At 39.0% G+C, this 24,666-nt stretch overlaps 1 protein-coding gene across 1 annotated transcript in view; it reads left to right on the top strand.

The window, feature by feature from the left end:
• LOC129248732 (hemicentin-1) overlaps window positions 1-24,666 on the top strand; it is a 106,550-nt gene that overhangs the window by 67,056 nt on the left and 14,828 nt on the right. The window contains exons 7-9 of the mRNA XM_054888349.1: window positions 7,272-7,391; window positions 7,583-7,756; window positions 22,693-22,995. Coding sequence (XP_054744324.1) covers window positions 7,272-7,391; window positions 7,583-7,756; window positions 22,693-22,995 — 597 coding nt within the window. The remainder of the gene's footprint in view (window positions 1-7,271; window positions 7,392-7,582; window positions 7,757-22,692; window positions 22,996-24,666) is intronic.

Genomic DNA, 24,666 nt, shown 5'->3' with positions numbered 1-24,666 from the left:
TCCATTTATTCAACAATTAAAATGTTTATCATCTGGATTTTTTTGTAAAGGTATCTCTGTTTTAAACAGAAAATAATGACTTCCTATTCAAGTTGCTGGTTTATGCAAATGTGCATTCAGTATGGGGCATGCAATTAATATTTTGACTTTGTAATAAAAGTGTAATAATAATTAATGGATTAACATCCGCCCAAAGATTTATTTTAAATGAAAATATTTAAAATTTAAAGTTTACTTTCGAATATTGTGGCTTACTTAGTTACTTTCATTTACAGAATACGATTCAATCTTATGGACACGAGGCTAAGAAACTTACGCGCAAAATTATAAAAATTTAGCCATATTTCGTATACGAGGTGTGTTCGAAAAATAAGGCGAATTTTCAAATTTCGAGGACTACTACGACCTTCGATAATTATTTTTTTCATGTTGGAACACTTGTCTCGATGTATAGTTTGTTTATGGGAGGCATAAATAAGACAAGTGTTTTGCGTGTTCGGCGACTTTCTGCTATCGAAAAAAATGGTTCAAAGAAGTTGCGTCAAATTTTGTATAAAAAATGGAATTAAGTACTCAAAAAACACTTGAAATGTTGACAGTGGCATATGGTGAGGGTACCCTGAGTCAAATGTTTATCAGTGGTACAAGCTCTTCACAGATGGTCGAGAAGATGCTCGCTCTGGACGCACCAGCACATCAACAAACGAAGAAAATGTAGAAAAAGTGAAGAAAATTGACGAATCACAATTAAAGAAGTAGCTGAGGGTGTCAGCATATCGGTTGGTTTAGGCCATGCAATCTTTTCGTAAATTTCAGGCATGGAGCGTGTGGCAGCGAAACTTCCTCCAAAATTGGTCCAAATTTGACCATAAACAACGTCGTATGAGTAGCGCTCATGAATTGTTGAATGTCGTCAACGATGAATCCAGATTTACTTGAAAAGGGTCACAACTGGTGGCGAATCATGGGTAAACTCGATGGTTATGACATCGAAACATCGTCCCAATGAAAGAGTCCAGGAGAGCCAAGACAAAAAAAAGCACGCCAGGTTCGATCAAATGTCAAGGTTTTGCTCACTGTTTTCTTCGATAACTATTTTGTAGCGCATCAAGTTCGTACCACAAAGTCGTACGATAAATAAGGAGTATTACCTTGAAATTATGTGCCGTTTACGTGAAGTAATACGAAAAAAAAAAACACCCGGAATAGTGGGGAAAAAAAATTTATGGAATTTGCATCATCTTTGCTTGTAAAATATTATTTGTCCAAAAACAGCACCGTTATCATGACTCAGCCACCGTATTCACAAGATTTAGCCACCTGCGACTTTTTTGTGTTCCCAAGATTGAAGAGGCCCATGAAAGGGCGGCATTTTGCGACGATTGAGGAGATAAAAACTGAATCGCTGCGAGAGCTCAAGGATCAGAACGGCTTCGAGGATTTGCAAAACCGCTGGCACAAGTGTATTTTATCTGAAGGAGATAAAATAGAAATTGATGAATAAATAAATATTTTTTTTATGTCTGTTTAATGTGCACTAAGTGAATTTTGGGCCTTTTTAAATACTCGTAATAACAGTTTGTATGTTCCTTTTGCTAAATTTGCTGATACTAACTAGAAGCTTTCGATATGAAGTTTTGATGTTGTGCTTGGTGTGTATATTTTAAGAAGAGGTTGATATCCTTTATATCCTCCTTTTCCTACTTGCAGCTTAATTGCTTCTAGACTGAATTGATTTCCGCTGATAAAGCAAAGGCGTACGGTGACAGAATGCCAGATTCGCGTGTAGTGGAGTCGGTATTTATAGCGTAGGTTGAGACTTGCTTCGCTTGCGAACCATCAGAGTCGATGAATTTATGGTTTCTGAGATTGTTTTTCAATTTAAGGAGTTTTTATTTATATTCTGATTTAGGTGTTTCGAATTTAATACTGCTGCTGAGAGCAATGTTTACAGAGTTATGGGGAAGGATCCATAGTAGTTCTAGACTATTCTATTTTTATGGATGAAATATGTGGATGGATATTTAAATGGTATCTACTTCCATGTATAATTGTTAAGAGCCGTATTTTGAATAAAAATAGTGAAAGCTGAAAGAATATAAACTTGTATATGTTTTATTTTAAAACAACATCCAGGCGCGTTTTTTGAAAGACCCTTCATATGCTTTCAAAATGATGTGAAACAATGAGCAGATGAGCAAACTTCGCTCACTACCCATGACGAAATTCTGCAGTTTGCCGATAAAACTTCCCTTGTCACGTCTAGCGAATACGTAAAATACTGAAATTGGTTTAATTAATATTTATAACACAAAAGTATGTAGCGGACTATGTTGTTATTTATATCTTAATTAAATTCAAATATTATCATAGATTTACAAACCCAAATATAAAATAGACATAATCACACAAACATGCATATGCACGTATGTATGTACGTATGTACAAGGTGAAGTCAAAAATAAACAAAAGTCTGAGCTAAAATAGAAACGACAGGAGCTTTGTTCTGAAAACTTCGAGTTTATTTATTCAAAATAGTCCCCTCTGGCCTCGATACACTGTTTTGCGCGATCTAAAAGCTTTTCGAAAGTGTGTTTCTGGTCATTGACCGGAATGCCTTTCAGGATGTCGATGCAAGCCTTTTGGATGGCCTCTACGGACGCATGGACAAATTCAATTTTCCGAATAGGTAGAAGTCACAGGGAGCCATATCAGGTGAATACGGTTAGTGATTGATGGCTAAATGCGATTTCTAGTGAAAAACTCAGTCACAAGAGTGGATCAATGAGATGGTGAATTATCATGCAACAAGCGCCAGCTTCCTCCTTCGCGGTATTCAAAACGCCAAGATAGAAAATTGCATTGACAATTTGGTTTCTTGGCTCGAACTCCTTATGAACAATAAAGAATCGTAAAAACAAATCGTAGAATCAAGTCGATGGATTTTTAACATCTCCAAACGCGATTTTTTGGGTGGTGGCTCGTCCGGGGCCTTCCATTCGGCACTTTGACGCTTAGTTCCGGGTTCATGTTGGAAACACCATGTTTTCTTCACCAGTTACAATGTTGTAAAGAAAGTTCTCGTCTTTTCTCACCTCTTTAATGCGGACTTTCGATTGTTGAATTCTGATTAATTTTTGCTGCTCAGTTAACCTGTGCGGAGTGACCTTTCGTTTGCCCAAATGGTCAGTTAAAATGCGAGATATGGAGATATGCAACTTCGATACCATGAAATTGAATGACGATTTCGATTCATTTTTGATAAATTGGCAAACAATTTCGATGTAGTTTTTGGTGATTATTGACTTTGAACGGTCTGTATTTTAATTGCCATTTATGTCCTCACAACCATCTCTGAAATGTTTAAACCACTAGTGAACTCTGGCACGAGATATACAATTATCGCTATAAACTTTTTTCATGAATTCAAATGTTTCGATAAACATTTTACCGATTTTAAAGCAACTTCTGATACTAGCTTTTTATTCGAAACTCATTTTTGTATCGATGACACAAACATACTGACACTTTAGACGCAATAACGAATATCACAAAGTTTTCGCTGGGAGTGAGCTAAGGATGTAACTTCCAACGCACTAACTCATTAGTCAGTTTTGTTTATTTTGGACTTCACCTTGTATGTACGAAAATTCACTAAACATTTTTTATCCGCTTTCATTTAATTCCTGAAATCACTCTCCTCCATACCCTTGAAATCAGTTTGTTTGTATTTCTATTATGCATTAAGTGAACCAAATCCTAGCAAGATGTAAACATAATATAGACCATTCATCCCAACACCCCGCTTGAGTCTACTAAATTAATCGGGCCGCATTAAAAATGTTCAACGAAATTACAATAGTAAAAGTGAAACTGTAACAGGATAGCAGCGCGCATTGCATTCGAGAGCACAATACGTACACCAATTACTCATACATATACACATGCATACACAGCAGTCCCTATGTATGTACATATTTATGTACATTTGATGATTTTGTAAAAGACCAGCAGCGAGGCTAAGCACTTTAATCCGCCTTATTTATTGCATTGAATTATCCTATACAACAAGCAAGCAGCCGTAAACTGGCAGAACAGCAGCTGCATGGGATAGGATAAGTCAGATGTGCCGCTGTTGAAGAGATAGATGCCACAAAAGCAAACTCCTAATAAAAATGGGTAAACAACAGCAAAGCAAATACCAAAATCAACGTAAGCCACACTCAGTGATAGGAGGAAATGGAAAGCTATTTAGATTCTCAATAATAACAAAAAAGAACTCATTCATATTGAGTTCATAAAATAGGAAAAGCTCCATGCATACTTGTATATGGGTGTGTACATGTATGTTTGTATGAGTGTATGTATGTATGTCAGTTGAGTTGGCGTTGGAACAGCACTTGAGTGGGAGGCGAAAAATCCATCCCTCGAAGCACGTATGTATGTATGTGGTCACTGGGGTCTTTTTCGTAACGGTATGCCGAAATGGTCATGTTGACATTAGAGAACGAGACATTTAATCACAATGTCGTCTGAAGTGTGTTTATGACTCTGGATTACCCTTCGACAATCGAAATAAATAAGCGAACAAAAAAGTTGATGTCATTACGCTTTCGCGTAAATAAAAACCCTTTTCCAAAAATATATTATGGGCATCAAACGTCATAAACTGACTTCAATTCACGTCATGTGGACAACGCACCCGGCGGTTTGTTTACGAAAAAAGTGAAATTATGCTAGTGATATACGAACAAAATCTACACCGCCTCTGCGCAAAATACTTCGTTGCCATCTGAACAATAACTGATTCGATGGTAACGTGGCAGCCAAAGTTACTCCCACAATTTTGCTTCGGATGGCGAAACGTGGTAATCTATCACCCTTGACATATAACACATAGGACTAAGGTATCACTTATTCCTGATTTATTGGCTGAACTCACCACCGTAATCATATTCTATCTACGGTATTTACCGGACTCCGCCTCAAAAACTGAGACGGCTCATGAACGGGTAGGGATTTTTCACGTTTGAGAAGCTAAAGATTGCGTCGCTACTAACGCTCAAGGCCAAGACTATAAAAAGAGGTGCATGTGAGAAGTGATTCGAGGAATGGAGAAGCGCTAAATGGGCGTACTTCGAAGAAGGCAAAGTAGATTTTGATTAAATATTTCCGAATTCGGAAGTCCACGCCAATAAGCCGGAATGGAGCGACCCTTCCATAATCAGTATAACCTTTTCCTATCGAATCATTGAAAATTGAGCCTCTCCGATGCGTGTTATCGAGTGAAGCTGCGGCAGATATTTGCACAATGTCATTCCCATGCAAAATTGCTGTCTTATTTCCATCCAACGCGTGAGTGAAATGGTTGAAGTACCAGTCTGGCACTCATCAAGTGACATTAAAATGCCATTTTGATATCATTTTGAGTCCTCGACGGGGAAGGCTGATAAGACTTAGGATGGAGCACTGGCCCAGGAGCACCCAGTTACTTTAATCTTCTAGCTACCAAACCCGGACATTTACAAGGAAAGTTCTTAACAGTGGCCTTCTCCGAAAGGTCCCAACAACTTTGCAATGGCGATTAAAGTGTAACCTAGCTTTTCTGCGTGACTTCCGATCGTCCAATAAACTGGTAAACACAGTTAAGAGTTTGGAAATTGAGTGGCTTGGAGTCCCTAGAACTTTCTGGGTCCTACGTCTGTTGTACCGGTGACAAAAGGTTTTCGAAATAGCATATGAAGAGCACATGGAGCTCCATCTAGCCTGCGCTTCTCTGAGAAATAATTTGTGCAATTCGGCTTAACAGCAGTCAGGATGATCCCGGTGGCCGAGTAGGAGACCTCTGAGACCAATTCAGTCAGTCATTTCTTTCTATTCTCCTATGTTGACCATGACGTCGTCAGTCTTGATCACTGCTTGGCTATGCAGGATAAGTGGGGAATCAAATATCGCTAGCGGAGCAAAACAGAGAAACATCTGCTTGGAGATGCGGATAATTTTTCTATCGACAAGCTAAGGTAACGAATGGTCAGATGTTCTATGCTCCAACAAGGAATATATTGTATGTATATCTCTTACATTATAGCAGGCGAAGCATACCCACCGAATAAAATCCTACTGGGTAGGTCCAGAAGATATAAAGGGAAAGAAAGATCAAAACTCTGATGATTAGATGGCGTAGATCAATACTGGATACTGGAATTAGAGACAGATATCACAGCAAGCCAAGACCGGAACCGGGTTGTTGAGTTAACAACGATGGAGATGATGGTATTACACATGGAAATAAAAAAGGAGCTCGTTACTATCTCATATAAAGGTTGTTTTATTCCATTTCGGGCCGCGCTTCTGGCAAACCCACTCAAAACTGCGTATGCGACTTTAACAGATTTTGCTTTAAGATACTTTCAAATCAGAAGTGCTCACTCAAATCTTAATATTATTATTCCGATTAGTTCTGATAGAAAATTCGCAACTTTTTTTACACAGCAATGAAAATATTCTGTGCAGGCTTCCGAGGAAAGATGCTTACAAGTATAATTAAAACTACCACAAAAAATTGCGGCTAGCTAACGCAGATCACAATTTACTGAGAACCAGAGCACAAGGGAATAGAGGGAAATAAGAGAGTTGACGAGCTTGCTAAGGCAAGCACTCGCTTGCCTTGGATGAGCACGTCAAACATATATACCTCACTCTCAGTTTTAAAGACGGGGATGCCTTGACCCCTCACAGGGAGGGATGTAAAATATTGGATGGAATACTGTCGGGACACTCCATATCACGCAGCTAAAATGGGATTGGTCCAGAACGACGAGTGTAACTTATGCGACAATGAAAGTAGTACTCGTTACAACTACCTGGTACCGGTATACTTTTTATCTCTGAAGGGTATTGTTGACAAAAGTTTAAACTGTGTTTAACACGACTCCAACAACACTGGTAACACAACTGTGCCCAACTGAGCGGCGATCAGAGACTTTCCCCACTTGCATGGCGCTTCTACATATTGAACCATCCTCCAATATATTCTCAATATAGAAATATACTAAACGCAGACCGAAAAGCAAGCTTTATACAAGTCTTTGTTATTCAGTATTATATTATTGAGGAGTTTGACTGTATAAATGTTTACGCTGCTAAGAACTCCACTTGCTTTTGTTTTTTCTTTTGTTTACTTCAGATAATCAACATAAACTTATAGCAACAAAAGCAAAACCTTACCAGCTTTTATTAACTGTATCAACTGACCTTTGATTTCTTCACAGTTCCTCCGTCAATTAAGGCTGTCAATCAGTTGCTAGGCGCCCCCGTTGAACGTGAAGTCACACTCGAATGCATTGTGGAAGTGTATCCGAAACCGCTCAATGGCTGGTATCGCAATGAAGGTAATGTATCTCCGCTTAAACGCTATTAGCCACTTCTCGTCTCTTGCTCGTCTGTAATAAAAGGCAGTAACAGTAGTACTAAAGTCAACGTAATTGACGTAATTGCCTGTCATTTCTCATGCAACTCTATGTCTTTTCCTTTTTTGTGTTTGCCTTTTTTACCGCCTTCATGGATACCAATGTCCGGATAGGTAACTTGAAGCTGCACAGTAGCAACAAGTACAACATATCGGAGGCCATGATTAACTTGTACACGTGGCATCTCAACCTGACAATACGTCATCTGACAAAGGCCGACTTTGGCGCCTATAGTTGTTCCAGTGTCAATGCGTTGGGCAAAAGCGAAGCACGGATACGGCTGCAAGGTATGTATGTAATTACTGAGTATGTTTATATGTATGGTATATGTATGTATATGGGTGTATATATGCCAGAAGGGAGCTGTGAGGATTTTCTGTTAATGTTGGATGGCATGGGTTGAATTGAAAGTTGAGATGGATTGGGTCGTAATACATTGCAATTGCTTTGGCGGCACTTTTTTCCCATACTTGTCTGTCCAATGTGCATATGCATGCACATGTGTGTGTGTATGGCAGTAATGAAAGAGATCGTATAAACGTCAATACAGACAAGCCACTACGAGTATCTATTATGCTTTCTTTTGCCATTATATTAACGCGATAAATCAATAGGGATTTTGTGAATGGCGAACGGTGACGCGGGTAAGTGCACTAACGGAGGGAGTTGAGGCGATTTCTAGCAGGAACCGGCAGCCAGCCAGCCAGCCCGGCAGTATATGGTAGTTTATGTTATTGTTGTTCTACTATTCATAGATAAACCACTCGGAGCGGTAGATAGGATAGATGTATGCAACTCAGTAGACCAATCCATTCATCGCTTTCGCCATTGTTCCAAGCGGCAGTACAGGATCGAGATTCACCTATCGGTTGGGATGTGTGAACGTATGTGTGGTATGCGGCAATCACAAGTAAATGCACACATACACACATACCAACAGTAATGCATGCGCTACATCCACAATGAAGTATGGCACAATTTGGTGAAAAGTTTCTTCTTCGACAGCCGCTCGGCAATAGATCCACATCCATATCCGCTGTCAGCCGATAGCCTCATCTTCCGCCATAAAACAATGAAATCGCTCCACGTGCATACATGTGTACATGCATACATACATATATTCAAATGGTATATTAGTTTAATGTGTCTAATGCCGAAGGGATTTTCATTTCACTCGTCGATTGTCGATTGCCAACGTACAAACAAACAAGCAAACAAATCGCAAAGCCAATCACACACATACACTAACACACTTATCGAAAAGCGGTGCAATGGACATACACACCTACATACTTACCATCCCATGTGTGTGTGTGTGTGTATGTATGTACTGATATTCAAACACATTTAAACAATGCTTTAAAATACTGCTTTAAAATACTCCTTCACCCGAAAATCGGTCTCACCGACGCCGTTGTCTCTTTGGGTGTAATAAAATTTCATTTAAACGAATGAATGTGCGTCGATTCGATTTTATTGCCATTTTCCCATTCGCTATGCGGGTGACAGAACTGTAAATTGAATTCAAAGCTATGTTTGAATGCGGCAAGCTCCTTTGCCTTTTACTTTTTACCAAGCGGTCTGACGCTATTGTTCTGTCTTCGGTGCGACGATCATTGAATGTTTGTGTAGCTGTGTAGGTATGCATCTATGTGAATGTGCAAAAGAAAAATTGTTTTTTTAGAACTATGATTTAAATGCGTAATGCAACGAGAAATTGCTAGTCCTGTAAAAGCTTGTGACTGCATTTGTTGAATTTATTGCATTATGACAGACAAAATGCGCCATTTCGAGCAACACCTGCGTGTGAGCATATTTTCAATGTCAACTGTGTGTTTAAGAGAATTTCATGCAGTGCCTCTCAATGTAATATAAATATAATATAATATATGTGCACCGATTCGTGAAGGGCCTTATTTATGAAATACCACTTTTAACTGCTCACAGACATTTAAATGAGAGCTGGCATTTAATGATGTACTAGGACTCAACTCCTGGAGAAGATAGCTTCCCTCTTATATTAATACAAACAAGACTGCATTGTTAGCCCATCCGTTCACAATTATCTTTAATAAATCACTGGCTTCTGGTAAGTTTTCTTCTTCTTCTTAATTTTCACATTAACCACTTACGCGATTTTGCTCGAGTTTAACAAAGCACGTCAGTCTTTTCTTACTCTTGCTAACCGACGCCAGTTGGAAACACCAACTGAAGGCAAGTTCTTCTCCACCTGATCTTTCCAACGCAGAGTAGGCCTTCCTCTTCCTCTACTACCACCAGCTGGTACCGCATCGAATACTTTCAGAGCCGCAGCGTTTGTATTCATTCGGACGACATGACCCAGCCAACGTAGCCGCTGGATCTGTATTCGCTGCGCTATGTCTTTGTCGTCGTGAAGCTCATACAGCTCATCGTTCCGTCGCCTGCAATATTCGCCGTTGCCAAAGTGCAAAGGGCCAAAACTCTTGCGTAGAATCTTTCTCTTAAACACTCCAAGCGTCGCTCCATCGGATGTTGTCATCGTTCAAGCTTCTGCGCCGTAGAGCCTTGTAGAGTGTTAGTTTTGTTCGTCGAGAGAGAACTTTAATACTTAGTCCAAAGTAGCACTTGTTGGCAAGAAAGATTTACAACCTCGAAATTATAACTGTCAAGAGTGACGTGGGTGCCGATACGCGAGTGCGCCAACTGTTTGTTTGAGGACAGGAGGTACTTCGTTTTGTCCTCGTTCACGACCAGACCCATTCGCTTTGCCTCTTTATCCAGTTTGTAGAAGGCAGAACTCACTGTGTGGTTGTGCCTGAGCGACTAAGTTCTGCGGCTCGTACGATCCTCTCCAACATCAGGTTAAAGAAGTCACACGACAGCGAGTCCCCTTGTCTGAAATCTTGTTTGGTACCAAATGGTTCGGAGAAGTCCTTCCTAATTCTGACGGCGCTGCTGGTGTTGAGCAACATCATCTTGCATAGCCGTATTAGTTTTGTGGGGATACCAAATTCAGAGATCGCGGAATATAGGTAACTCCTTTTCGTACTGTCGAAAGCAGCTTTGAAGTCGAAGACAAGATAACATGTGTCAACATTCCTTTGATAGGTTTTTTTCCAAGATTTGGCGTATTGTGAATATCAGATCGATTGTGGACTTTCCAGGTCTAAAGCCACACTGATAAGGTCCAATCGGTTGGTTGACCACCATCAACCTTTCACACAATACGCTCGCTAAAACCTTATAGGCGATATTTAGAAGACTAATCCCACGATAATTGGCACAGATTGCAGGATCACCCTTCTTATGGGCAGAGCACACTTAAATTCCCATCGACAGGCATGCTTTAATTCGACCATATTTTGCATAGAAGCTGATGCATTCACTTTACCAGCTCCTCGCCGCCATGTTTGAATAGCTCAGCCGGCAGTCCGTCGGTGCCCGCGGCTTTGTTGTTCTTTAGCCGCGTTATCGCTATTCTCACCTCGTCATGGTCGGGGAGTGGAACGACAGTTCCGTCGTCAACGATTGGGTTATCGAGATCTTCACATTCTCTATGACATGCGCAGCGGCGACGGATGCATAAATTTATCCCACGGTCTGCAAAATCTCTAGTACACCTTAACTTTGACAAACTGGTTCATTATTTGATTCTCTTTCAAATTTCAGATCTCATATCGCCTTATCAGCATGGTTTTGTTAAGGGTAGGTTTACTGCTGCGAATTTAGATTTATTCGCAAAACTGTTTGAAACAGGCCAACAATGCGATGTAATATTCACAGACTTTTCAAAAGCGTTCGATAGATTCAACCATATTATCCTCAAATGAAGAGATGATTACAGAAACGAATGGCTATCCGACTTAGCTTCAGACTTGGACAAATCCTATTATTCGGATGGGATAAACAAACTTGAACAGCGTTGGACGAATATATAAAATATTTGGGTTTTCAGACTGAGAGATTGATTTTACATGGGACAAAGGTCTGATTGTGGAGTAAAAATATCATAAATTATTTGCTCAATTGCGTTAACGAGCTCAGTGCGCAAAATATCAATACTTTAGGCAGAATAATGCGCCCTCCAACTGGTGCCAAAGATCATTCAAGTGCATATCTTCAATTTCGGACCTCACAAGGCCGGTGTTGTATCGGAAACGGTATTCCCAACTTTTTCGAAAAACGGGTTAGTCAGTAGTGGTTTTTTTACTCGATCAAACAGAAAAAAAATCGCCGAGAGCCATAACAGGTGAGTTCGGTGGCTGTTATTTGATATTTTATTGTTATTTGTTTTAGCTGACGCTGTGCGCGGCACGTTATCCACAATTCTTCAATTCCTAGCGAACTTCTCCACGTAAACGTCTCATAACGCGCAAATATGTAGTAGTACTGAAAACGACGTGGTTTTTTTTGGTTTTGGTTCATTCGAAGCTCTCCACTCACTCGCCTGGTGTCTGAATTGTGTGTCGTACTCATAAATTCACTTATCGCCTCAAGTATGATGCATTTGATGAATGTTTGGCCCGATTCAGCCTTGATGTCTTGGCGATATCTACGCGATCTCTTTTTTACATTAAATTAGGTCTTTTGGGACCAATAACTAACTTTGCAGTAACAAGACGCAAACCAAAATCACTAACTACAATGTCCTGAATTGATTCATCAGAAATATTCAAATCATCTGACAATTCTCTGATGGTTTATTTGCGGTTATTGTTCAACTTTCCTCTCATTTTATTTATATTTTTATCAGTTCTCTATGTCGACGGCCTGAGACTACGTTCGACATCCTCGATTTACTCACGATCTCTTCTGTAGCATTCTTGCCACTCGTAAACGGCTATCAGCTGATTTCCAGAGAGTATCACATCATAAAAATTTTGTTGAAAAAATTAAATGGAAGAATGCAAATCAGATATTAACCAGAAAGTGAGAAAAGGGAAGTTGTTGAACATCTTTTCTGTGTACTCTTTATGCAAAAATTTTGTCTGAGGGACCCCTTGGTATAATTTTATGGCAAATCATTTTCTAGAACACTTCAACACTCTAGTGACCTTTAAATGCCATTTTGTTCGGACTTTCTAAAAAAGGGACTGAAACGACCTTTTCGTGGGAGAGCTATTGGGTTAAAATACTTTTGTATTCCCGCTAAAATACTATATGCACCTTAACAACATATTTCGCTCCAATATATATTTTAACTCTTTTTCAATCATTCCAAAATACTTAGCAAAATATTGCAAAGATATTTGTCCACAAAATGCAAAATTATTTGAAATTATATTAATATAATTATAATACTATATGGGATAAAGGCTTTTCATCCGGAATTAGAATCAGTCCGCCCTCAAACAATGGACCCTGAATTGTTGCACATTGCAATTAAACACTTACTCTGTGAGCAAATGTGACTTTTTTGAAAACTTTCATCAAAATGAGTGATTGATCAAATGCGAGCGGTTAGTCAAATGGTTAATTTTAGTCTATCAACCGACGAAAGTGTTACTGTTTGCCTTTTGAATACCTCAGGTTTACATGGTTTTTATTTTTGATACTGCTTTCCGATGTATCCTTGTGTGCTGAACACAATTCTGGATTAACAAGTGCCCATCACGTCATGGTAATCAGCGACTTCAAATATCTCAGAGTGTTCAATTGGATGAACTCTACTTTTCGATTTTAAGTCCACTAATTGGAATTTTCAGCGCCTAAAAATCCTGGACTCAAAAATTCTTGGCTTTCTAAATGTTATATGTTATACGATTTCCTCTCCTTCGCTTGAAGATCATACAATCGATCAAATTCTGTACCGTTTCTTTAGCATTCTTGCACCGAATGTCAATGTAATTTAAATTTCATTCGACCACCTGGTCTACTCCATTTTGGTCTATAATAAAATTTGGCTCGTAACCTAATTTGCTTGCGACGAGTCCCCGGTAAATGTCAAATCCATATGTTGACTTGGGCAACTGATTTGCCAGATAATCCTATAGAAAATTCTATAAATCTAAACATGTATCAGGCCAGTTCGTGGGTTTTTTAAAGGTCGTTTTAAAAAAGGTGCTTAAAGTATTTATTAATCAATAATATATTTTCCTCCATTACTTACAATGTCTTCCCAACGTTTAGGCAAATTTTTAATTCCCTGCTCAAAAAATTGTTTGTCCTTGGAGCCAAAATACGCTTCGATATCGCTTTTTATAACTTCTTTTGAGGAGTAGTTCTTGTTACTCATATGGGATTGAAATCCACGGAAAAGGTTTTTAAACAACTTTTTTACATTATTATCTGCGCAAGTGTTGAAATTTCATTTTGTTCCGAATTTAATACCTAAATTTCAAAATTAAGCCAAAATTTAAGTTAGCTTACGTAAAAATTCATACATACATACATGCACACATCTTAAAGTGTGCGGCAACAACTTCTTAACAGCTCAACCGGAAATTTTCACATTTGTCAGTTGCTCAAATCGTTCGCCGTCAATTCACCGCCAACGTGCACACACAAACATTTACTCACACACATAGAAATAATCTCCTTATTCGATGTAATAATAGAATGTTAGTGAAGGAAGAAATTTCCTGAGCTCGCGGTGTTTTGGCTAAAGCACTGCAACTGTGGCCACCTGCGATCTGGGAGAAATTGGAAAGCTGTGGTGAGATTGCTTTTTAACCTGCCACAAATGCGCCTGAAAATAACATTTCCACGAAATGACTGAAGCCAAAAACCACATGACTAACAGAAATGCAATAAAACTATCGCATCCACTGAGGCATGCTAGGAAGTAGGTAAGAAGGAAGGAAGGAAATGAAGAAGGCTATAGAAGTCAGACTGATGGATACACGGGACAATAAGTCCATCTCAAAATAATTGTGCAAACTCAATATTGCAAATTCTTCTACATATTGAATTACTTTTGAAGTTGGCCATAAAATATTGAAAGTTTTCTTAAGCAGTTATTAAAATTAAAGTAATGAAATACATTTTTTAAAGGAATTCTTACTTTTGAATTTCAAGACATACATTGCGTTTTTTTAGTATTGAGCCAAGTGGCATCTGAAGGTAAACACACAAAAACCTCTCCTTGTATCGGTGACATGAAATCGAATAAACTCAACTTAGGTTTGGTTACTTTCGACTAGAAGGTGTTTGAGTGCCTCGACCAGGTCAGGCGCAGGACTTGGGCACTACGCTCAGCCTGAATTCGCAGCCTAGCACGACTTTTATAAGGAAAGTCATATGAGATATGTAGCTTAGTAGATGACTTGTTGGGCGGACGTGGGATCTCAACTCACTGGTAATAAGTAGTTTTCAGTATGATCATCCGTCCGACTATTATGTATGCATCCGCAATTTGCATAAACATAAACATTACATAAAACCCCCAATATTATACGTCTAACTAAACTGTCTGCCTCTAATTCACAAGATCAATGAGAATCCGTTCAGCTAACTAAAGCGTTGAGGACGCTCTTCAGATGAAATCATATTTTCATCTTTCTTTAAGGAAATGCCCTTACCACCAAGTCTCAGACATGCATTCAGAAGAAGACCGCGGAATTGGGGAAGTGCAGAGGCTCGTGCTTTAATACTAGGGAAATTAGATAGATGAATTTTCAGTTGGCTAAGTGGCTATCAAGGCTTACTCCAATGTAATGTTTACATCCCAACTTCTAACCGGGGACACCCGTCAGCTTCAAGAAAGGAGGATCTGTGAACAACTTTATGGGGTACGAAAAGTTCTGTGGCCTCAACTACTGAACTTCGAGGTTTGCATTTGCTGACGGGAAAAAGCGAATTGTAGATTCATCTTGCTGGAAGATGAACAATAAGTAGGAAATCAATAAGTAATTAAGTAGAGCTGATATTAGGTTGTTTACTGGATACCCATCCATTGTCTACAGAGACAAATACATAACTTTTTCTTGAAGATATTAAGGAGTATAAGCATGTGAATGGCCGATCGTGATAAGACGTTGAAAATTCGGGCAACAAGCACATTTTATCATTTATGTACTATGGAAGCTGAGAGTATCTGGCACATCCAAGGAGAAAAGTTTTGTTAAGCCCGAAAAAAAGTTTGCAAATCGTTAAAATGTATTCCCGAAACTCACAACCTCAGCTCTTCACCCATTTTAAGTTGAGGTTATGTGTTTGCCTGAGTACGACGGGTTAAAATAGACTATATTAAATCGGTTTATGTTAGTTCTGTGTTCATCTAAAATGAGCTCACAATGTGCGTTCTGAAGAAGCTATTGCCACTTTTAATATACTAAATGAAGTAAGTGCAGCTGAGAATACAGATATCAACAATTCGGTCTCAGATCGCCCAGTACATAAAAGTTGTTGAATAAAGATCTGTGCCTACAGCCAGACCAACCGGCTCTAAACCAATTTTTGCTTCGGATGACCAAATCATTCTGGGCGTCGTTTGTCATATTTTCGGTAAGTGGACTGAAAATCAAATCGAGTTGAAATGCATTCTTACCGAAAAATCAATATTAGCGACAAAGCTACTATGAATAATCAAAATTACCATATCTGGAGTGAAAATAATCTCACGAAACTGACGAGACTTCCTTATGTCTCAAATCATTGGGGCTTACACGTACAAATCATACTTTTTGAGTCGTATGTTTTCAAAATTTATTTAGACATAATTAGTGGCAATGGTAAATGCTAAATGGCAAATGATTCGAGATTTCCTAGGTTTCCACCTCCATATCAATCGTCATAGTGCTAACTGGTTCCAGGAAGATGACACTGCAATAGACCATCCACTGTGTGAAACCAACTTCTGGTAGCCAAAGCATATCCGAATCCGAAGAAGGTACTTGCACGGATTCAGGGTAATCAATATTTTTGCGATAGTTTTTGCTATAAGTCAACATCCATTGATGACAGTGGTATAAAATTACTCTGACAAGAATTTCGTTTCAAAATCTAGTAACTAAATTATATTATAGCTGAATTCCAACTATTAGAAATACTTGCAGTTCTTACTATTGCTGCTCTATACTCTCAAAACTTTTTCGTACTTCCAAAACAGACTACCTCGTGCGGTTCTAGGGTCGAGCGGGATGTAGCCAATCGCTGAATATGGTACAAGGGGGCTTAGAATTAATAACCCTATCCGCTGCAATATACAAACAGGCAAAGCCAAAATAAAGATTTCCATTACTCAAAATCATTTTGGTTTTTATTTTATAAAAAAGTAGCTCAAACAAAATTCAACAATTAATTTTACGCCAACTTGTATAGTATAGTATACGAGGTATGTTCAAGAAGTCTGACGAATTTTGTGTTTTTTTTTCAGAAATTATTTATTTATTCATTAATATCTATTTTGTCCCCTTCAAAGTAATCCCCATGATATATTATGCACTTGTGCCAAGGTTTTTTCCAATCTTCGAAGCACTTCAAAAAATCATTTATTTCATCTTGTTCAGCGATGCCATCTTTATCTCGTCAATCGATGCGTAGCGTCATCCTTTCATGAGCCTCCTTAGTTTCGGGAATAAGAAAACGTCACAGAGGGCCAGATCTGGGGGCACGGTGGCTGTGGCATCATTAGTGTGTTGTTTTTGGCCAACAAGTCGCGCACAAGCAACGATGTGTGAGCAGGGGCGTTATCGTGATGCAAGGGCAATTTTTGTTCTTTCACAAATCCGGGCGTTTCTAGCGGATTGCTTCGCGCAAATTGCGCATAACTTGCAGATAATAGTCCTTATTGACCGTTTAACCGGGTGGCAAGAACTCATGATGCACAACGCCCCTGCAATCGAAGAAAACGGTAAGCAAAACTTTTACATTCGACCAAACTTGGCGCGCTTTTTTCGGTCTTGGTTCATGCGACACCACGATTTGTCACCAATAATGTCCCTCTGGAGCAAATTTGGGTCGTCGCGGACAGAGTCCAACATCTCATTAGCAATGTTCATGCGATGCTGCTTTTAGTCGAAGTTGAGCAGTTTTAGTACGAATTTTGGAGCGACCCGTCTCATTCCTAAATCATTGCAAAAATCGAATGGCACGAGCCAATCGATATATCTAGGTCCTCAGCGGTGACTCGACGATTGGCCAATACCATTTTCTTCACTTCATCAATTTTTTCGTCTGTTGTTGAAGTGCTGGGGCGTCCGGCACGCTTTTCACATCGCTCGTTCACATCTTCTCGGCCTTCTTTGTACCACCGATAAACGTTGCTTTGGTCCAAACTAGCTTCTCCGTATGACACAGTCAACATTCGGAATGCATCCGTGAACTTAATTTCGTTTTTCATACAAAATTTTATACAGGTTCTTTGATCCATATTTTTGAATAGGTAAATATCGAAAACGAGCCGAAACACGTGCAAGCTGTCAACAATTAACTGAATACTCAAAATGGCCGAACTCTTCGGCATGAGTAAGAGGCATGAGTACCAACATATCGCCACACAAAAAAACGAAATTCGAATATACGTAACCTGCGAAAATTCAAAATTCGCGATACTTTTTGAACACACCTCGTATGCTTGTGCTTATGAGGGATTAGATTTATTTATAATTATTTGGGGGAAAAAATTCATTATTTTCTCGGTAGTTAGCTGTAGTGATCGATATCTCGTAAAGTATCGATAAAATAATTTAAAGTTTATGCTCGTTGTCACGATGACATTTCATACTAAAAAAGATCTTTTGCTGGAACTGTGTATGCTTATGGTGACGATACTGTAACAGCTAAATACGTGGATTTTTGGTTTCGTCGATTCCGTTCAGGCATTTCTATTGTTATAAATGCACCTCACATAGGCAGGCCCGTCGCACAGTGCGGCCGATTACCAAAAAGCTGGCCAAAAGTCGAAAAAAAAGTTTCTAGATAGAGTTTTTTTGTCTTTGAGTTGGCTACAGTAATGCCTTGAATAGTGAAAACCGTTCATAGCAACGTCCTGTACCCTAAGTATCCTCTGTATTTTCAGTCGCAACGAGGCCTTCGTTTGAGCACCGTATTACTGTCGATGAATAGTGAAAGTTGTACACATTTGAAAGATTTCGTAATGGAGTAAATTGAACAAAACCAAATGGAATCATCTTCGGAAGGATAGTAAAATACGATAAATCTTTAGTACATATCAATACCTCGACACAAAATTTTTAGCTGCAGCAATACGTAGATACATTTTTTGCAATTTTTTTTATAAAATTTGAGTTTTCAAACTGTATAGTAATACAACGCCGTTATATGCTGCTTTGAAACCTATTAAAGGTTATTCAAAAAAGTAATGGTTACTGAATAAAACAAGATTCAGCTGCTACCACTTGCTACCTTGCGACCCCGAAAACAAATAAATTTACATGCATCTTGATTATGTTCTTGAATATAGGCTATTTCACGTGAGGGGGTGGCCAATAGGGGTGGAAGGGGGTGGATTTTCAAAATTTTAAGATCAAATTCGTAATCAGCGACCCCGACAACCCCCGAGTAAGAAATTTTGAATCAATTACTTAATTTTTTGAGTTTTGGCCAGCTTTTCGGGAATCGGCCGCACTGTGCGTCGTCGAAAATGTCGATAAAATCACAGAAATAATAGAAATGGATGGAGATCCACCTCCTCTATAAATCCATAAGCTCATCCCGATTCAATCCTTTGTTTTCAGTGGCAGGTACTAAAAAGCGTATCGTACCGCCTATGTGACACACGGATCACACACATTTACCTAGTTGGCCACTTTTGCAATGAAGGAACGCTAACTGTTCCACACAAAAACTATTATTGCACTTTTCTAAAATGTATGGGATGTTTTTTTAGCTGCATGATTACTATCGATATCGATACTAACTATGGTTTGGCAGCTGAGAATGGCAAACTGTGTTGACGTTTTTGTTCTTTAAACTTTGCCAAGTAATCACGAATAGAAATTAAATTTATTTAAAAAAAGGCATAAAAATATGTTAGCGAGGTTCATAGAGCACTGGCCGAAGAAGAACATTTTTATCGAATAATTGAGTTTAGTGATGAAGCTCATTTCGGTTTAAATGGCTATGTCAACAAACAGAATTGCCGTATAAGGAGCGAAGACAAGCGATCGAGCCCGATACTACCCAACTCTAGCCTTTAGGGAGCACTGACCAAAAAGAGTAATAAAAACATTATTACTTTCCTTAGATTCATTATATTTCGAAGTATTTGTTAAGCGATAAGAAATACCGCAGTGGATGGTCATATGTATCTATAGTCCTATACTCTCACTGCAATTGTAATAATAATACTTTTAATATAAAATAACAACAAACAAAAAAAATGTTCATACTATAAGTTCTGCAGAATGTGCAGGAGAAATGCTACTGTACTACTAACATCTGAAAATAAGAAGTAGTAGTAAATAGTAAATATAATATATATTTTTGAAAGTCTATGCTTAATTTATAAATTTTCTCTAAACATAGTAAATTATTTCAGTTTTATCAGTGTAACTCACTGCATCTGGTGGTGTGATATAAATTCTTTTAGTTTAGAAGCTAATTTTTGGACCCTTTGAAAAAATATTTTATATTTCATTATAAAATTCGGTAGCATAATTTTTAGTAATTAATTAACGTTATAGGCATAGGTTAGGCCAGAGTTTAAAGCATTAGCGAAGAGTTTGGCATTCATGAAATGTTGACCTGAATTACTAAAGCACATTAGCGCTCGCCTGCGATATTCGCCGTTGCCAACGTGCAAAGGTCCCAAACTCTTGCGCAGAATCTTTCTCCACTCTCCACACTCCAAGCGTCGCTCCCTCCACCTATTTGTGGTGTGCGTCTTGATGTTGTTCCACAAATGCAGGGACCTACAGTTTCAAGCCGACTCCGAACGGCAGATATTTTTATGAGGAGCTTTTTCATGGCAGAAATACACTGCAGGGGGTTTGCCATTGCCTGCCGAGGGGCGACCGCTATTAGAAAAATCTTTTTCTTAATTTTGATGTTTTCACCGAGATTCGAGCCGACGTTCTCTCTGTGAATTCCGAATGGTAGTCGCGCACCAACCCATTCGGCTACGGCGGCCGCCATGATACAATACAATAATTATGAACCCTACGATTTTGTAAACTGGAGCGAAAGGCAGCCAAAACTTAGTACACATGTTTGTCCCCACCTCATTTACTTATACAAGTTGACAAAAAAATATCGGGAATTGTTAATTTAAAAAGCGCGCGTTACACAAAAATCTGATTTTTTTTCCTGAATGATGGTACAATTACATCAGTCAACCGCAGGTGTGCTCTACGATTTTCACTATGGATAAAAATATCGAACAAAGATGTTGTCTTAAATTTTGTGTGTTTGAACAGGATTTCGTATGCCGAATCGTTGACACATTTGCAGAGAGCCTATGGCGATTCTGCTTCATCAAAACCCCAGGTCTACGAGAGGTATAAGGCTTTTGCAGAGGGCCGAGAAGTCGTGGAAGATTTCCCCGATCTGGTTGCCCATCAACGTATTCAACGAATGAAAACGTGGACAATGACAAGGAAATGGTGCTGGAAAACCATTATTTAAGTTTGAGAGAGGTAGCTCGTGACCTTAGCGTGTCTCACGAATCAACTCGTCACATTTTACACCATCAATTGGTGTTAAGACGCGGGGCTGCTGACTCGTTCCAAGGGAGTTGAATTTCCTTCAAACAGTTCATCGGCAGAACGTGGCTGAAGATATGCTTAAGCGAGTGCATTCGGACCCAACGTTTATCCAGCGCATCATAACAAGTGATGAGATGTGGGTATATGAGGTTGACAAGTAAAACAGTCAACAGGCGACTGAATGGCGCTTTCCACATGAGCCAAAACCCAAAAAACAAAAAACCACGTCAAAGTCGGTCAAAAGTAAAAGTCATGCTACTCGTTTTCTTTGATTATCATGGTGTTGTCCACTCGGAATTTGTTTGAAATGAGTCCATGGTAAATAAAGACTATTATTAGGAAGTTATGCGACGTTTGAGAAAGAATGTGCGTAAAAACAGCCCAATTTTTGGGAAGAAAACTCATGGATCTTGCACCATGATAACGCACCGTCTCACAAGGCTTATATTATGAACACTGTTTGACCAAAAACTTGACAAATATCATCGAACAACCACCGGATTTACCGGACTTAGCCCCCTGTGACTTTCTCCTTTTCCCAAAACTTAAATTGCCACTCCGTAGTCGCCGCTTTGAGTCGATAGAGGCTATTGAGGAGAATTCGCTGAAGGAGCTGAAGAAGATCTCTTCAAACGCGTTTAAAAGGTGATTTGATGATTGGACTAATCGATGACTGAATACTCATATGTATTGCTTCGATCGGAGCCTATTTTCCAGGCGACAAAATAAATTTAGATGATTAAACAATTATTTTGAGTTTTATTGAACAATTCCCGGTACTTTTTTGACAGAATGTATATCTGACAAAGAAAACTGTTGAGGTCGCATAAAAGCACGCCAACCTTTTTATTTTCTAAGACGAAATTTCGCCCGTCCGGCTCTATCTAAGCCTTACAAACAGCCCAGATGAAATTTTTGCGAAATGTGCACGGATTAAAAAAAATTGGTCCGGAATCAGTACTTTTTTTACTAGATTTTAGCAGAGTTTTCTAATTTTATTACATTCGTTGGGTTCTTTAAAAAAACGCATTAAGCCTATTGAGTTTTTACTGAATTTATAATATTTGCATATCCATGCCGGGGATACCGTCTCTTCTTCTTCCAGTTGTCAATCCCTCGTGGGACATAGGGCATCACCGGGATACCGTGATCATAAGTAATTAAAATATTCCGATATCGCATGCTCAAGAGTTGCTCTAAATATTGGAATCGGATGAAAAACGGCATAACGCCACACAACTAACTACATGCCAAGTAGAGGCACATTACGATCATATGCAATTCCATTTCGATCACGTTCCTATTCCATCTTTCTCCAATTTGTTTATATGTAAATTTCCAAAAGGTGCAGCTGACTAGTCGAACACTGCATACTAACGCACTCTTTTCAAGAAAAATATGTCTGATCGTAACTTACCTGGCAAATTCAACTCGCAAGTAGTTTTCTTCTAGATTCCCAATTCTTTCTTCTTTTTCTTCAAAATATGAATCAGTTTTGATTGTACTTATAAATACAAAAAGTTACTTTCAGTCTAGTCGAACATTAGCGAGGTGTTAAGAAGAAGTAAAAAAATTACCGGAATTACTAAAGTAGAAAAAAAAATAATAATTATAATTTATACTATTTGTTGCAGAACTGCGATTGCCGCCCAAGCCGACAACGACGCCAACACCGTACGTGCATACCACACCGAAACCCCGCCGCAAACCGCCAACCAACCATCAGAACAAAGGACTCAACGAAGTGGTGCGCGCGAAGGAGACACATCAAACCACAAATCAAATGCAGGAAAATGACATATACGTCGGTCTGGGCGGCACAGGTGGTGCCGTTTTTGGCGGCGGTAGTGCCGTTAGCGGCAATGGGGCGTTGGGCGATGCTGCAGGCGTTGCCCTGAGCAACAGCAACATCAACGGCTTGACAAACGGAGCGGAAGGTAAGTAAAAAAAATTATAATTTGTTGTAAAACGGGAATACCTCAGGGTGGAGGCTGCTGGTATTGGTGCTGATGGTAAGTGGCCGAGTAAACAAGAAAGCAGCAGAGAGGCAAGCGACAAGTCAAGCATCACACAGCTAAAATGCACACAAAGTTAAATGTACGTTTATATATACATACTTATTTAATGTATGGTATATACATATATGTGCATGTGTGTGTGTAGTAAGTCATATTTTAACAGCTACATACAACATGCACAGGTATTTGAACTCAGCGAATTGCAGTGAATCCTTACATTCCATACCTGCTCGAAGTCTCAAAGATGCCTGCAAATCTTCTTAGTTATGTACTGTATTTTATGCAACCGAATGACGTTGTATGCTACACTCGACGACGTCATTGACGTAATTTGGTGGCTGAATGCTTCGTTGCACCGTCGCTCAGCCACATTGCTTTGGGGGCTGACTTTCTAACCGACTGCACGCTGCATTCATACGGTCCATTCGGCATTTTGACACACCACAATACAAGAGCAACATTAACCTCACCAACAAAAGTCGTTCGTTTGGGTGTGAAAAACAACCCGAGCAACATCATTGGCATCTAACATCTAACATCCCCACGGTCTTGCTACCAAGTGGCATTTGTACGGCAACACAGTAAAAGCGTTGCGAGCGTAGCATCTTTACTTCTTATGCACTTCAGCGCCCACATGAAGTTAATTTTCCAGCAGTCAGTTTCAATTCTCAATGTGTTCGAGTGCAAAGCTCAAAAACCGGTTAGCCATGTGACTATTTCAGGGAATAAGTTCAACGAACAGTAACATGGGTAAAGCAATATTTCCAAATGTTACCAAGGACTATGTGGGCATACTCGTACTTTTAGTTGCAGCTTGCCTTTGCGCAACTTGTCAGTATGTTGTGTGAGAGCCGGTAATTCCTTAATTTATCTGGGGAAATACAACTTTGTAAATCGGTGTGTCGAATATTGGTCAGAGGAGGAAACATACATATAAGTAAATATATAAATAAGAAATATGTGCTTGTATGTGTATGTATCGAATTTATGAAGTACTTCTACAATCACTACCATCATTATTTTTGGCACACCTGCCACATTTGTTGTTTATAAAGCAGCCGGCATACAAATGCAAAAAAGAGGTGGTTCGAGGAAGATTTCGAAATTGGTGAAGGCATTGCCAATATTCCTCACTGGTGCACTCCCTTCCTTTCCCAACTAAACCGCTTTTCTTCTTGTAAATAAAGTAGTCAAAAATTAGTTCGGTGAAAAAATGGAATGTGTTAAGAATTTTAATCATTTATTTTAATATTTTTTTCTTTGATACCAACCTCCAATTTCATTCCAAATATTAAAAAGTGGCGCTTCGAAAAAAATTATTTTAGCGGACATCGCAACTTGCAACAGAATCATCTGAAACATGATAATCAAAATGTATGTGTTAAGAGTGGTATTTTGCAACGTGTTTTTGGGACGATTTTCGATTTTTGAATTTTTCGTCGCATTTGGAAGCCAAAAAACCGATATTCTCTAAAAAATCAAAGGAACAAAAAAATCAGAGACAAGACAAGAGACGCCAGGAACCAACGTATGAAAGTACAATTTGATGATATCGAACGATTGGAGAAGTTGCATGATAGTTGTCACTTG

The sequence above is a fragment of the Anastrepha obliqua genome, chromosome 5 (genome assembly GCF_027943255.1).
Source record: "Anastrepha obliqua isolate idAnaObli1 chromosome 5, idAnaObli1_1.0, whole genome shotgun sequence".
Classification (NCBI taxonomy): domain Eukaryota; kingdom Metazoa; phylum Arthropoda; class Insecta; order Diptera; family Tephritidae; genus Anastrepha; species Anastrepha obliqua.
This window is presented reverse-complemented; position numbering and strand designations above follow the sequence as displayed.